Source organism: Marmota marmota, unplaced genomic scaffold, assembly GCF_001458135.2.
Source record: "Marmota marmota marmota unplaced genomic scaffold, marMar, whole genome shotgun sequence".
Taxonomy (NCBI): domain Eukaryota; kingdom Metazoa; phylum Chordata; class Mammalia; order Rodentia; family Sciuridae; genus Marmota; species Marmota marmota.
Window position 1 is genome coordinate 47,119,543 of NW_025999853.1, and position 16,708 is coordinate 47,136,250.

General features: G+C 38.5%; 1 protein-coding gene across 1 annotated transcript in view; it reads left to right on the top strand.

The window, feature by feature from the left end:
- The window catches only part of Lrig3 (leucine rich repeats and immunoglobulin like domains 3), a 31,565-nt gene extending 21,266 nt beyond the window's left edge, over positions 1 to 10,299 (top strand). Inside the window, exons 11-17 of the mRNA XM_048806037.1 lie at positions 2,148 to 2,468; positions 3,805 to 4,086; positions 5,045 to 5,497; positions 6,231 to 6,389; positions 7,938 to 8,081; positions 8,177 to 8,452; positions 9,642 to 10,299. Of these exons, the coding sequence (XP_048661994.1) occupies positions 2,148 to 2,468; positions 3,805 to 4,086; positions 5,045 to 5,497; positions 6,231 to 6,389; positions 7,938 to 8,081; positions 8,177 to 8,452; positions 9,642 to 9,883 (1,877 nt within the window). The 3' untranslated portion in view covers positions 9,884 to 10,299. The remainder of the gene's footprint in view (positions 1 to 2,147; positions 2,469 to 3,804; positions 4,087 to 5,044; positions 5,498 to 6,230; positions 6,390 to 7,937; positions 8,082 to 8,176; positions 8,453 to 9,641) is intronic.
- The last annotated feature ends 6,409 nt before the right edge of the window (positions 10,300 to 16,708 follow it).

The window sequence follows — 16,708 nt, forward strand, 5'->3', positions numbered from 1 at the left end:
CAGCCCTTTTTAGTCTCTGCATCTATGAAGTGAAGGCTCTGTTACTGCTTTTTCATATTGGCTCTGTTTTTGGTAGATGTGTGTTACTGTCTTTGGTGACACTGATTATTATGATTGATGTTTGCGTTCTTAATTTTGCTGTTCCTCATTTATGGAGAACATGGGAGAAATTGCAGTTCCTGATAGTAGCATTCAAAGATAGACCAGGAGCCTAGAAGTTTCTTAACTGCTTTCTGCTCTTCTCAACTCTAGGGTTTATTGTAAAACTTGTAGAAAAGAGAAAATTTTGTAGCTAAGGATTTTTAGGGTGCTTTAAAATTAACTGTTGGTGAGTAAAGCATTACAAGTAATAGCAAATTTGAATTCATGGTAATGATTTTAAGGTCCATTGTTCTAGCACTTGAGAATAGCTGCATTACAAGTCTGCTTATCCAAAGTTCACATTGCTAGTCAGTAGCAGATTGCAATTAAAAACTGAGGTTTCCATCTCTGATGCATATTCTATCTACTATATAACACTACACTGCTGTTCACTGTTAGCTACTAGGGAAATCTTTATAAAAATAAATGTGTGTATAAAACGTGCAGTCCAAATTTGCTTAAATTTAAGCATGTGTGTGAAGATACTTCAGAACTATATTTTACAGTAGCATTTACATATCTACTCAACACTGCTTTGCCTAATATATATATATATATATATATTTGGTTGCAGCATTAAATAGTATCAGTAGTTTCTGGAAATAAAATCTCTGATGTAGCTCTTGGATCCAAATAAGCTTTTGGCATTCATCTGTAAAGGCCTGAGTTACTCCTTTCCCATGGTCCTTATTTCTCAGTTCTTTAATCTTAAGAATAAGCTCCTTATTAGTTTGAAACAAATACCTATACATTAACCTATACATTATTATGAGTCTGAACCCTGATTTATCAGATGAGAATTCTAGGAAAATCTTGTTTACAGCATGCAGTATAGCATTGAAAATTGGCAGCACTGGCTTTATCAGGGTATCCTCCATGTTTCATTCACACACATAAAAGGTTATCTATTTCAGATCACCCAAATAATACATATTGGGAGATCAGTTTCCTTCTGGGTTTAGACCATCTCTTAGAAACTGAAGTTCAAAAAAGGTGACTTTTCCAAAAAGTAACAGAGAACTAAAAATAACGGCTTAGAATGAAAGACTTGCTCAGCTGTAATTATAATGTAGCTTTGACAGGGTAGAACAGCAGCGTGATTGATTGGCTGCTCTGAACTCCAGGCCAGAACTAGTGTCTCACTGTTAGACTTGGAGATGCTTCTCGTTTACTACAGGATTTTCTTTTCTTTTTCTGGTTGGTTTTTTTTTTTTTTTGGCTCTACCTGAATTACTTGTTTTTAATATTGGCTCTGTTTTTGGTAGATGGGGTGTTAATTACTCTCTTTGGTGATACTGATTATTACGATTGATATTTTCTCTCTTAATTTTGCTGTTCCTTATTTGTGGAGAATACAGGACAAATTATAGTTCCTGATAGTAGCATTCAAAGATGGTTCATGAACTTGGAAGTTTCCTAACCTTGTTCTTTTTAAAATAGTTTAATTAACACATGTTAATGGTACATCTTTATGGAGCACAGTGTGATGCTTCAATACATATACACACTGTCATGATCAGGGTGACGTGTATCTGTCACCTCAGACATGCACCAGTTCTTGGTGGTGGGAACATTGAAAATCCTCTCTGCTGGCTCTTTAGAAATAATCACTTAATTGCTGTCAACCATTGTGATCCTACCACATTGCTCAGTTTTAAATATTGTCTCATTTCCCTTGTGACTTCTTAACTGCTTTCTTCTTACATTTATACAAAGCACAAGGCATCTGGAAAAAAACTGGGTTTTCTGATAGTTTCAAGACAGCAGTCTTTTCCCAGGTAACCACAGCGGGCAGATCAGTCTGTCTCCAGGTGACATGAATAGATTGCTTTACAAACATTGTCCCAGGCTATTGCTTCAGCCGCATCTGCTGGGCTGTCTGTAAAACACACACAGAGGTTGAGCCTAAGATGCTTTTGGTTTTGCACTCCTTGGTGCTCACGTTTGAGCAGTGTTCAGACTCTGGAGCCTTCACATTGTTGTTTCCTCCTCTCCATTTCAAACAGATGATTTTCCCAAACCCCAGATCACGGTTCAGCCAGAAACGCAGTCAGCAATAAAAGGCTCCAATCTGAGTTTTATCTGCTCAGCTGCCAGCAGCAGTGATTCCCCAATGACTTTCGCCTGGAAAAAAGACAATGAACTACTGCACGATGCTGAGATGGAAAATTATGCACACCTCCGGGCCCAGGGTGGTGAGGTGATGGAATACACCACCATTCTTCGGCTGCGCAACGTGGAATTTGCTAGCGAAGGGAAATACCAGTGTGTCATCTCCAATCACTTTGGTTCCTCCTACTCTGTCAAAGCCAAGCTTACAGTGAATAGTATGTAATCCTACTTTTCCTTTTTGCATTGGAAGACAACTTGTAGAAACAGAAAACACATGGTTTTCTTTCTCCCTCTCTCATTCCTAACCCTGTCTTTGCTGTCTCATAGTTTCCCACCTGACTCTTCCTTTCCCTATCTCTTACTCCACAAAATTAAGATTCTCAATTATTTCTATCTAAGCCAGCAGTTATTACGCTGTTGACACCTCACTCAATATGATAGGATGAATCAGACTCAGAACTGTAGCAGACATGTTTTGGTGTGTGGGAGTTCACAATCTACCACCCTGATTGGAGAGGCCACCAAGTGTATCATCAAAACACACTGCCTTTAACTCAGAGATCTGAATGTGAATCCTGCCACTCCAGGCTAAAGCTGTGTTGCTTTCAGCAAATTACTCAACGTCTCTGTACCTCTGTTTCCAGTCTTCTAATTAAGGATAATAGTGCCCACCTCATAGGTATTATGATCACTAAGTAAAATATTGTGTATAAAGTACTTAGCAGAATGCATTAGAATCTAGTTAGTACCTATAAATACAGTTAATGTCAGCTACTGTTAATAAAGTTATATCAGTATTTCCTATGTGTTTTAGGTATACATATATATATATATACACACATATACATATATGTGTGTGTGTGTGTGTATATATATATATAAATGTTTTTTAGTTGTAGGTGGACACACTAACTTTTATTTTATTTTTATGTGGTGCTGAGGATTGAACCCAGTGCCTCACACATGCTAGGCAAGTACTCTACCGCTGAGCCACAACCCCAACCCCAGGCATAGTTTTATAAGAGGACCCTTACTTTATCATTTAACCTTTAGTATCTGCATGACAGAAGCTTTTTGTGTGATTCATTAACACATTCATTCAACAAATAATTGTTGAGGCCTGGCACATAGAATATTTTGAATTAAAATCATAGTATAGAACATATCTAAAGTCTTAAAATGTTAGGGCCTCTAAGATGGACTTAAGAAAAAATTTAAAAACTAGATGAAATGAATAGTCATAGTAGAAAGAGATCAATTGACTTGCTGAAGATCTTAGTTATTGATTAAACTAAAAGTGCCCAGAATTATAGCAGGGAGCCCTTCAGTCTGAGGATCACATGACCTGTCTTTCATCCTGACTCCCTCACTTCTATCCCTGTGTAATCCTGAGCAGGTTACTGCATCTGTCTCAGTTTCCCTGTCCTGAAGTCAGCACTAAGCCTGTCCTACCTTTGTCAGGGGCATTTGGAATACGAAGGAATCAGGGTGGATGCAGGCGGACCCTCCCAAGGCCCTGACACTCATGCCTGCGCTGCCTTTTGATTTCAGTGCTTCCCTCATTCACCAAAACCCCCATGGACCTCACCATCCGAGCCGGGGCCATGGCACGCTTGGAGTGCGCAGCCGTGGGACACCCTACTCCTCAGATAGCCTGGCAGAAGGACGGAGGTACTGACTTTCCTGCCGCAAGGGAGAGACGCATGCACGTGATGCCCGAGGACGACGTATTCTTCATCGTAGACGTGAAGATAGAGGACATTGGGGTGTACAGCTGCACAGCTCAGAACAGTGCAGGAAGCATTTCTGCAAATGCAACTCTGACAGTGCTGGGTAAGAGGATTCCTGGCCACTCTGCAGTTTGTATCAGTCCTGCAAATATTATGGGCTCACACCAGAGCCTTGGTGGGAAGAAAACCATAGGGCACTGTCTGTTGCTAGAAAGAAAAAAGGGCTTCCCCAAAGCTCTGAAACCAGCAAAGCTTTGCACCTCTACATCAATGGCCCAGGAGGTGAATTTTTCCGTCCCTAGGAGAGGGAACAAGTAAAAGCTTTGACCTCTTTCATTTTTGCCAGGATTACTGCCTTCTACTGGGTATGTTGCATATTCTCCACAGTCTTTTAACACTATAAAGAACAAAAAATAAATGTATGAACATATTGGGAAGGACCTGTTCTCCCTTCTCAGCCTCCCATACCACTCTAGAAACCAAGGTTCTTGTTTAATCTTTTACCTAAACAAATGCTTCTTACAACTGTGATTACATTATAGTAATAACACATCTTTGAAAAAGTTAAAGTAACCTATTAAGATATCAAATAATAAAAGTAAATCATGTTTAGAATTTTAATTTAGACCTAAGCGCATTTGACAATACAAAGTTTCACCTTAAGAATATAAGCATTCTGGAGTTGTTGTTTTTTTTGTTTTTTGTTTTTTTTTTATAAATCTGCCAACACACTCTAATTCTTCAAATTATTTTAATATATTTTTTCTATTTTTAAAAACTATTTTATCAACTTCCCCCCACTACCAGTTTTCTAACCTTGGCAAGAAGGAAGGAGATTGAGCTGAAAGTAGTAATTATCTTCCTTACCTGGTGTTAGGAGTAAATGAAAGCAGAGTAACAAAAACCCAAAGGTTGCATTGTTTTTAGGCTCTTTAAGAGAGATGTCCAGCCTCTTTGGGGAGCTCAAGATTTTAGGCTGCAATTTGAATAAAAATGCTAGTTGTCGTGATATGGGAAACAGATTTCACTTAGGAAATTAAAACTGTAACTTGCCCTTTCAGAAACGCCATCCTTCTTGCGGCCTCTGTTAGACCGAACGGTAACCAAGGGCGAGACGGCCGTGCTGCAGTGCATTGCTGGCGGTAGCCCTCCACCCAGACTGAACTGGACCAAAGATGACAGCCCTTTGTTGGTGACTGAAAGGCACTTTTTTGCAGCAGGCAATCAGCTGCTGATTATCGTGGACTCTGATGTCAGCGATGCTGGAAAATACACGTGTGAAATGTCCAATACCCTTGGCACTGAGAGGGGCAACGTGCGCCTTAGTGTGATCCCCACTCCCACCTGCGACTCTCCTCAGATGACCGCCCCGTCTTTGGACGAGGATGGCTGGGCCACCGTGGGCGTGGTGATCATAGCTGTGGTTTGCTGTGTGGTGGGCACGTCGCTGGTGTGGGTGGTCATCATATACCACACCCGGCGGAGGAACGAGGACTGCAGCATTACCAACACAGGTGCGTCAGCAGAAGTGTGGCACGGGATGCTGTGGTCACGTGTTTGTGGTTCTGCAGTCATTTTTTCTAGAGTGTGTGTCTTACAGTCTGAGCCCATTTCAGAAGGGTGACTCATTCGTTTCAAGCTGCAGAAATATTGTTAACTAAAAGTAACACTCAGCCTGGAATAAAGCTAATGTTTAAAGATTAATACTTTTTATTAAAACCTCATTAGACTATCCTGGTGGCTGTGAGATAAAATCAGAGTAAAATAGTCTCACAGGACGGTGGTGGAGAGCCACGCGTGACCTTAGACTTCCCAGGATTCCCCTTTACAGCATTTTTGTAAAGGGGATTGTAAAGGGAATTCACTGGGACTGTAATTGTGAGTCAGGAAGGGGCCACCTTGACTAATTTGTGCAAACTGAGATATCAAATCAAGTATCATTCAAAGATTTAGTTACTATCCTATGAAAATTCTTGAGTCTTTTATCTTTTTATATATTTGTTTTGAAATTTGGAGTTGCGTCCAGTAGGTGATAAACTAGAACATCAGCTTATGTTTCCCAGAGCCCAAAAGCCCTCCTTTGCATCTCCCGAATACCACACATCTGGATAGTTTTGCCAGAGTTGATCTTCCCTTACTTCATTTGTGGAGCGACCAAAGCAGTAGTATCTCCTGTTCATCTGGAAAGCCTGGGGGACAATGACATTCATTTTTGGTTGACAGAATGCTTTTTTTTTTTTTTTACAGATGAGACCAACTTGCCAGCAGATATCCCTAGTTATTTGTCATCTCAGGGAACATTAGCCGACAGACAGGATGGGTACATCTCTTCAGAAAGTGGAAGCCACCACCAGTTCGTCACTTCGTCAGGAGGTGGGTTTTTCCTACCACAACATGACAGTTCTGGTGAGTGTTTAAAATAACCATGACTGTAGTTGTTTGAAATCATATGGTAGGAGGCTCATCTGTAATATTAACTTTTATAAGAAATTGAAACACTGATATTTAGGACATGGCCTAAGATCACTAGCAAAACTGAAATTATATGGTTTTATATTCTCCTCTTAAATACTAGAAAATAATCATTGTTTCTGGCAATATAAGGAAACAGGCAGTTTAAGCAAAATTTAAGTCCTCCACGCAGTGTAATATTTCCTTATATTTGGCCCTGAATATCCTTTCTCCTTAAATAGTTTCATACCTGGTCTCCAAAGTCAAATGATTTAGATTCCTTCTGTTAGAGATATCTATTCTGACCCTTGTTTTAGGTGCTCCATGTTTTTGAGGGTCGTGGTGGAGGCAGGATGGTACAGGAGTAGTCTTGGCACACACCCATTCCCTGTGTAGGTTGGGCAGTGACAGTGCTCACTGGCGAGGTGGTTGTGAAAATGGAAAACTACACAGTGCTTGGCACAGACCAAGGACTCAGCAAGTGGAATCATTGATGTTATTTCAAACATTTTACCATTTTTTTTTTTTTTTTTAACCACAAGCATTTATTGAGTATTTGCTCTATGCCAGACTTCCTAGTTAGGAGGGAAGAGTATTTGTTTTCAATTTTTCAGTTTAGTCAGTGGTGAGACAAACAATTACATAAAGCATAACAGGGCGCTTGGCAAGTTGGTACTAGCACTGTAGAGATAAAAGAATATCTGGGCATGAATATTCTGGCTAGGCCCATTTGGTAGCAAAAAGCAGAGCCCCAAACTCATTCAAATATAATGAGGTTAATTAAAGAGACATGTATGAAAACCTGAAGGACAGAATTGGAGCATAATGTCAAGCTGCCCAGATGTAGCCAGGAGATGGGTCTGTTCCAAGAGAGGTCTAGAAACCCAACATTGCTGGGTCACTCTGCATGTCTGCTGCTCTCTCAGACCCTCACCCACCTTCTAAGCCCTCACTTTCTGCCTCCCAGGCATGTGGCCTGTCATGACAACCTTAACCTTGACATTGTTGTTTATCCTTGGACTTCTGTATCTTTTACTAACTGACATATCATTTTTTGTGCTGTTAGTTCAACTGCCTATAAGTGATTTTATTTTTTTTTTTTTTGGCCAGGCCTCATCTTTGAGCTGGGTGCTAGGAGGTCATAAATCAAATGCCAATCCCTGGTTCTGTTCATCTGTGATATTTTGTAGGATGTGGCTTAAACCTTTAGTGCTTTGGCTGCAGAATCCAAACACAGATCAGTTTCCCTTAGAAACCAGATGCCCTATTCAGTGCCAATTGGACCCTCCTTCAGTGAGCTGCCCCAAAATTACTTGGGTATCATCCATAGGCTTCAATAAATTGGGGAAAATGGGGGGGACCTATACATTTATGCAGGTTTTCTTTTATATCATGTTCTATCCAAATTTCTATCTTAAAGTATGTAAAATGCTAAAATTGGAGAAAACCTTGAATGGCACTATGAGTAAAATTGACTCAGTGACTTGGATTTGTGTTTTAAAGGGACCTGCCACATTGACAACAGCAGTGAAGCTGACGTGGAAGCTGCCACAGATCCGTTCCTCTGTCCCTTTTTGGGATCTTCAGGCCCTGTGTATTTGAAGGGGAACGTGTATGGCCCAGATCCCTTTGAAGCCTATCATGCAGGTGTGTGGCATTCATCCTTATTTCTTCTGTTTCCTAGAAAGATTTCTAGAAGCGCTAACTATGTCTCCTTCTGGTATGCGTGCCCAATTAAAAAGGTTGCAGTCCAGACCCAAGAACAGCTTTAATGGACCACTATGAGCCTGGTTACATAAAGAAAAAGGAGTGCTACCCGTGTTCACATTCCTCAGAAGAACCCTGTGAGCGGAGCTTCAGTAACCTAGGGTGGCCTTCTCACATGAGGAAGGTCATTCACTCCGGCTACTCTCAGAATGAAGTGCCTGCAATGAAAAACATGTGTCTGAACAAGTCCTCTTTAGATTTTAGTACAAATCCAGAGCCAGCGTCAGTAACTTCAAGTAATTCTTTCATGGGTAAGTTTATTAAATTATTAGATGCCTAGTTTCCAGCCCAGACTCCAAGTTGCATGTAGCAAGAGCTTTGATGTCAGCGTGTGTTTTTTTTTTTCCTTAATGATGTTACCATGATATCCAAAGAGCTAGTATAAATGTTTCTAAATGTAGAGTCAGAGGTAGGGATTGTACTTGGTTCTGTATTTAATCTATAACTAAGACTTGGGAGCTTTCTGGGTAACTCTGTGTGTGGCAACTAGAAGACAAGAGTTTAGGGAATGACTTAGGAGCTGAGCTTGTCAGCCATGTGGAAAAAGTGGTTTTGGGCTCTGGCAGCTTTTGGGGTGGAGCTGTGTGCTCTTCATGATTGTGGTTTGGTATGTCTGGTGGCTCCTAACTGAACCCACGGTAGAAGGGTGGAAAACAGCATCCTACCTAGCAACAGCTGCTTAGTCAGACAAGCTGAACTACCTTTGGCAAAGGAGGCCATCCAGCCTTAATGCCCAAGCTGGTGGTGGTAGACATTGGCTGGCACCAAGAGAAGCTTGTGGATTTTTTGGTCCAGTGCATGGGAACAATGGTACGAAAGAACTGAGATCCTCTTTTCACTGAAAGGAGCAGTGTGGGAAAATGAGCCACAACTCGCCTTGGTGTTTTTGTTTTTTGATGAAAAAAGTAGAATTTTATTTTACACAGCTTTTAAGAAATTTTTGTGTTTTGTCATGGTGTGATTGTTTATTCTCCTTTTTGGAAAAATGAAAATGAAGAAAGGGTAAGGCACAGGGTTATTTTAAAAGAAACTTTCTATATTCAGGCACAGTTAGCTTATGCGTTACTATCCGTGTGACTTGTGTGGAGATTGTGGGCTCTTCAGTACTGAAGGGAGGATTTGGGGGAATGCGTGTTGGCATACTTCAGGCACTTTGTTGTGCAATAATTAATATTACTACAGGCCATAAAAAATGGTAAAGAGTAGATGCACTTGTTCAGTGGATAAGAAGGAGTTTTGATGTCATCTTCTGCATTATATGTTAATGTATTCTTATATCTGTCCATAGCACAGATGCACAAACTCCTGAGTAGCATGATGTGGAATGTATACAGAGCTTATTCGTGTTGATGCAGCAAGATGCTTCTTCATTTGCTGTGTATCATGTTGATTTACATGCTAGTAAAGTACCTGCGAGCTCAAGGGATGTTTTTCTTTCAGGTACATTTGGAAAGCCTCTGAGGAGACCTCACCTAGATGCCTTTTCAAGCTTTGGACAGCCATTGGATTTTCAGCCCAGAGCCTTTTGCTTGAAAGCTCCTTCTTCCCCTGACTTGGACTGTGAGTCAGAGGAAGAGAAAGAAAGGACAGATTTTCAGGAAGAAAATCACACTTGTACTTATAAACAGACCTTAGAAAACTACAGGACTCCAAATTTTCAGTCTTATGACTTGGACACATAGACTGAATGGGACCAAAGAAAAGCTTTAACATACTACCTCAAGTGGACTTTTATTTAAAAGAGAAAGAATCCTATGTTTTTAAATGGAGTTATGAATTTTAAAAGGACAGAATGCCTTATTTATACAGATGAACCAAAATTACAAAAAGTTATAAAAATTTTATACTGGGAGTAACTTTCATATAAAAATACCTTTTAAAGTATTTTATAACTTTGTTTTATGCAAAAAAACCCTTATGTAAATTAATGGTATAAATCCACAACTATTTTATGTATTTTTATAATGCCAGAATTCTTTTTATTGAAAATGAGTACTAAAGCCTTTTAAATAATTCCTGTCTTGTACCTTTTTTGAATAGAGGTCACTTCATTTTATTTTGCACATTACATTTAATAAAACATGTCATTTTGATGCCACGCCCCATTTATACCATAGTAATTTTTCTGGTTTTTAACACACTTAAAACTTAATTAGTCCATATTATTGCATCACAAATTGATGAAAATTATATCCAGCCCATTAAAGACAAGACAAAAATGACCATTCTGCCTGCCTCTCAGGATTGTTGTAATACAGGTTCAAATCACATTGGTACCCCTGAAAGCACACTGTAAACAACACAGACCTACAAAGCTTTGAGAAAAATCCATTTATTTTTAGCTCTACAAACAAATAAAGAACTGTTGTTGTCGTCTGGTGTAAAACAGAACAACCACCATTACTTAAATCACTGTTCAACCCATGTCTCCTTAATTACAAAAATGCCTTCTGTTATCCAAATAGTTCATATCCACCATCCTTGGATTGTAACAAGAGTAGTTTATGGCACCTCTCAGTAGCTTGAAGGGCTATAATAGAGATGAAATTCCATCCTCTATTCTAGGTCATAATAGGATACTGATAGAATTCTTTCCTGTTCTTATTATTTTTTTCTGCTATATGAGCAGTTTGTATATAAATGGCACTTTCAAGCTACTCTGCAACATTCTTTAAGAATTAAAAATATTTTCCTAATTTGGTCATTGCTACTCCATTGGTTAAAAGCTAGACATCAAATCTGTTACTTAAACACACAAAAATTTGTTTTACAGTATTAAGTAAAAAATCTTATATGACAGACCTATCTATACACACAGAAAAATGAGCATAGTCACATTTTCAAAACTAGGTGACCTAGTTTAAAGTAATTAAATGAGGTAAACTTATTAAGTTCAATAATTTGGGTGACAAAACTGGACTTTTTTCTTTAAGTAAATCCTTGTTCATATGTGTAGTTTGAAGAAAGCCCTCTTTCCCAGGATAAATTAAATTGGCATGAAAGAACTTAATATAGCATATTAAGCTTTAAAATCTCCTAAACTTGAAGGGGTGAATCTATGCCATTTGCAGTTCTTTGAACGAAACTGAAAGCAGCAATTGGAAAAGCAGATTTTTCTCTGAGGATACGTTGGAGGTAAAGGTTTCCTGCTCAGTGAGTTTAGGCCTTAGTTGTTTGTGAGCCAGAAGTCTGAACCCAAATGCCTTAAGATTTTCCTCCTTTAATTTAGAAGCCAGAGTCCAAGACAGGAAGTTGATCCTTTCTTGGACCACCAGTGACTAAGAACAGAGAAATAATTTTGTGTGCTTGGCTTTATCGTACTGCCAGATTTTCAAAATCTTATTGTTAATTTGTTTTCATTATTGCCAGATGTGAGGCAGACAGCGATTGGGGTTTTACAATGATTACGAACTGCTTTTAAAGGATTTCGTTTTTCCAGACATAAGCACAAAAGTTCAATCAATGCCTGAAATTCAAAAATTCATCAATATGATTTTACCCTTTTACTCTGCCTATGTATTGAAACTTAGAATTAAATATAATCTTAATTGGAAAGAAAGGGAGCTTGATTTTTCTTTGATGTTTATAGGAAAATAATATGTGAGTCTTTAATATGAGACTCCATGTTGAATTAACAAAATGAACTAGTAGGTATTAAGACATCCTAAAACAGTATGAACTTAAGAGAAACAACCAAATATAGATAAATGTTAGATCAGTAGTTTATGTATTTATTTTATTTTTGTGATGCTGGGAATCAAACCCAGTCTCTTGCACATACAAAGCAAGCACTCTGCCACTGAGCTACGTCCCCAACTTTGTAATCACTTGGTTTATTTGTTAGAAAAGATGCTTTAAATTTTCAGTTTAATTTTCCTATGTTTCTTAATAGAAAACCATTCAACATAGAGCATATCTTAATAGATATTCACACCTTTTGTGATTTTTTTTTCTGAATTCTATCATTGACCCTAATAAGATAGTTATGTATAATCTCACCCATTTAAAATACTAGAGAAGAAATATCACTTAATAGTGGCAATATTTTAGAAAAAAAAGTTAATATCTTTGGAACATGTAGAATTAATTTTCATAGCCATTCCACAGAAGGAAGCCAAAGTTATTTCTCAGAATAGAGCCAATCACTACTTTTAAAATATTGATATAAAACAGGAAAGTGATATGGTATTTGTACATCCTTGAGGGGTTTTAGTCCTGATGATGATGTGATAGAAGAAATTCATAACCAGTATTACAATAGATGGGCTACATTAATATATTTCAAAGAGAATAAGAACCAAAGTCATTGCAAAATACCTGCTCTGTCCTTCCCACTCTGGGAAACGGCAGAGATTGACCTTGTGTAAGAGGATAATTTAGAACTTGCTGTTTTTTAAGACAATGTTCTATTGACACATTGGATTATACAATGTCTTGCCAAAAAAAACTATTAGTCTTCAAAGAAGAGTACAATTTCTTCTGAATTGAATCATTTCAATACTCTAGAATATCCAGTTACCAAAACTTATCTTTTCCATGAGGCAGTTTCTTTTATGTATAATAAGAGAGTATTCTACAGTCTGGAGAAATTCAGATTTGACCTAAAATGGCACAGAGGCATTTTAGTTGGTATTTTATTTTAATGGTGTATAGAGGGTTTGTCCATGTATATCCATGGAACAATTTCAATATTTTAGGTATCCCTCTTTTTGTTTAAAGAAATTGATTCTGGGTGAGATATCCTTTTTTTGAGGGGGGTGGGACTGGGGATTAAACTCAGGTTCACTAAATCACTGAGCCACATCCCCAGTCCTATTTTGTATTTTATTTAGAGACAGGGTCTCACTGAGTTGCTTAGCACCTTGCTTTTGCTGAGGCTGGCTTTGAACTTGTGATCCTCCTGCCTCAGCCTCCCGAACTGCTGGGGTTACAGGCATGTGCCACCACACCTGGTTCTGGGTGAGATTTCTTTTGATAAAATGTTTGATTTAACACAGTATAGTGTGTGTGTGTGTGTGTGTGTGTATGTGTGTGTGTGAGAGAGAGAGAGAGAGAGAGAGAGAGACTGACTAGAGATTGATCCCATGGCCTTGCACAGGCTATCAAGTGCTGCACCACTGAGCTACATCCTTAGCCCTTATTTCATTTTTTCCCAGACTTGTAATCCTCTGGCCTTAACCTCCCTAGTGGCTGAGATTATAGGCATGTGCCTGGCTAGTCTGTTCTTACTGCAAGATTTCTAGTTCATTATCCATTCCAATTATATTTAGTATCTGAATTCCAAAGCCGGATTCCTTATCCTTCTATAGGTTAGATACCCATGAGCATACAAAAAATTTAACTAATGCTCTTGTGCAGCTTTTTGTTTTTTAATGAAATCACATTTTTTTTAAATTAAAGAATTTGTAAGAATACTTTTTAAAGAATAAAGTAATTCGCAATTGTTAAAATTTAAATTTTTGGATTTCTGTATTTTCTCCTTTTCATATATTTTTTCTTGGGTTTTACGGTTGAGTTTGACTTTAACAAGTATTTTTAAAATTAGTTTTGAATACAACACCTAATACCTTCACAAGATTGTTGTCATGGTTTTGGTGGAGGTCAGACTCCTCCTTAAGCATGCTAGGCAAGTACCTTACTGCTGAGTAACATCTCCAACCCCAATATCTCCAGTGGTTATTTTCAAACTTTTGCACGTGGCTTTTTTGACATATCTACAATTCAGGGTTAAAATTTGGTAACAATTATCAAACAGTTTCTTACAGGCTTGGTCATGTTTTTTGCCTGCGTGATGTAAAAAATAGTAAAATGATCCTTGTCCTAATTATCAGTGGCACAGGATGCAGCTTCATAATTAAATAACTGATAATGTCATAGCTTAGTAGACCACTGTAACTGGCACTAATTTCATATTTAAAATGTTTGCTTCCTAACTGAGTTACCTAGAAGCCTTACTTCACCTCACCCAGCATGTCTGACACTAAGCTGATTATCTGTTTTCTCCACCTGCATCCCAAACAATTCCAGTTCTCGTACTTCCTTGTTTAATTATCAGTAATCACCATTCCTGTTGACTTTGCACCTGAATTTTCTCCAGGCTGTTGGTGGCTTCCTCTTATCCCATTGCGGCAGCTGAAGTTCACACCCTTATCTGCCTCTTACAGCAGAGTCATTAGGCCTCTTCTCACCCCTTGACTTCTTCCATTCATTGTCTTCACTGTTTCCAGAGATATTTTTTTTAAAGAGATCCGAACAGGTCACCTCCCTATTTAAAATGTGCAGTGGCTAATTTCAAGTCCTAGTTAAGGCACAGAAGACCTTTCACACTCTGATCCCACCCAGCCCACTCTTCAAGCCCTGCTGCCCTCATCTACCTCCACACCACTCCCAATGTCTCAACCATCCAGTCCTCCTTATCAGCCCTATGCACAATGTCCTTGCACAAGCTAAATATCTCATCTTTGGTTCAGTAAACATTTATTGAGTAGCTACTGTATTTGGTGCTGTCATATGCTATGGATGTGATAACTATTAAAATAAATATTCTTCCCTTAGGAAACTCCTAGACGACAAAATCATCGCCCCTCTATTTACTTTAACTCCAAGCACAGCAAACGCCCCCGCCCCCGGCCCATAGGACTCTATAGAAAGTATCATGCGAACATCAGGGAAGTGGTTGGTTACAAAGCCAGATATGATGTTGTATGGCAAATAATAAAAACAGTTAATCTGTATGTCAATAGGAAATTTTCTAGAAGGAAGTAAAGAGAGTGCAATGGTTTGGAAGGAGTTTGTTCCCAAGATTTCATGTGTTGGAAGCTTGGTTCCCAGTGTGGTGATATTAAGTGGCAGTACCTATAAGAGATGGGGCCCAGGACAAGGTGATTGAGTCATTGGGGTCATCATCCTCAGGAAAGTGTAAGTAATCCTTGCAGGACACTGGTTAGTTCCTCCAGAGAGAGTTGTTATAGAAGAGCAAGCCTGGCCCCTCCATGTGCTCTGGTGTGATATCTCCCACAAGTATTACTGTCATTGTGATCCTATCACTATGTGGTCCTCAACAGAGCTGGCTCAAGGCCTTTGAATCTCCAACACTGAGTAAAATAAACTCTATAAGTACCCAGCTTCAGTTATTTCATGACAGTAATGGAAAACAGACTAATACAGAAGTCAAAGTTTCTGTGGTTTTTTTGAAACAAAATCAGTATATGATGTGGTCTAATACTTAGCAGAAAAACAAATTCATATGCAGTGTTCTAAAGGTAAAATGGTAGTCAGGTGTGTCAAGACATCTTTTTTTTTTGTAGGAAAAGCAAGTGATTGATTCCACATGAAAAAGTATAGACGCTGTGGGAACTTGAGATGTCACTGAAGAGAGAGGTTGCTGTCCCTCTCTTTGATTTCTAATGTCCTTAATCCATAACTATGGTTATCAGAGTTCTATAAAGCAATATATCTCATTCCTTAACCTCACCTCTGAATTCTCCATTCTCCCATTTGTACTTGTTGTTTTTTTGCTTTGTATTGGTACTGGGGATTGAACTCAGGAGCACTTAATCATTGAGCCACATCCCCAGCCCTATTTTGTATTTTATTTAGACACAGAGTCTCATTGAGTTGCTTAGCACCTCGATTTTGCTGAGGCTGGCTTTGAACTCATGATCCTCCTGCCTTAGCCTCCCAAGCTACTGGGATTACAGGCGTGTGCCACCATGCCCAGCTTCATTTGTACTTCTGAAAAGCATTGCTCCTTTTTCACCTAGGGAGATGAGAAATTGCTTGAATTACTTGAAACTTCTTTGTCAAAATCACCAAACTCCTAACTTCCAAACTCAGTAAACATGTTTATAGTCTTTATTTACTGGACTAATATGTTGTTGCATACTCCATTATGAATCTCCACATTCTTCTAATCCTACTTAAGTTCCACTGATCATTGTTTCTTGGTCTCTTTTATTGATACTTTTTACATGAACCATTTCAAAAGCAATGTTGCTCAGAATTTAATTTTCTTGGAGTCTGATGTCGATCCTTTACCAAGGTTTTTATTTGGTCAGTATGTGATTTCTGATCTGATCACTTTCAATCTTTACCATTTTTGGAATATGATTCCATGTTTATGAGGTATCTAAGTAGTCAAATTCATAGGAACAGAAATTAGAATAGTGTTTACTGGTACTGGGGGTGCGAGAAACAGTTGTTGCTTAATGGGTATAGGGTGCTAAATTTAAAAATACAAAAATTCAGGGGTTGTGTTCTACAACAGGGTGCATATACTTAACAGTAATTAACTAGGAAAAAAAACATTAAGATGGTAATTTTTTTTTGGTAATTTTTACCACAATAAAAAAGTTATAATCAGACTATACCTAAACTTTTTCCTAACATGGAAGTCTTCAGTTTTGTCAGATTCCAGAGAAACAAAACCAATAGAGATGTAGGTGGGGAGGGATTTATTGGAAATAGGCTAACATGATTATGGAAGGTAGAAAGTCCCACAATATACT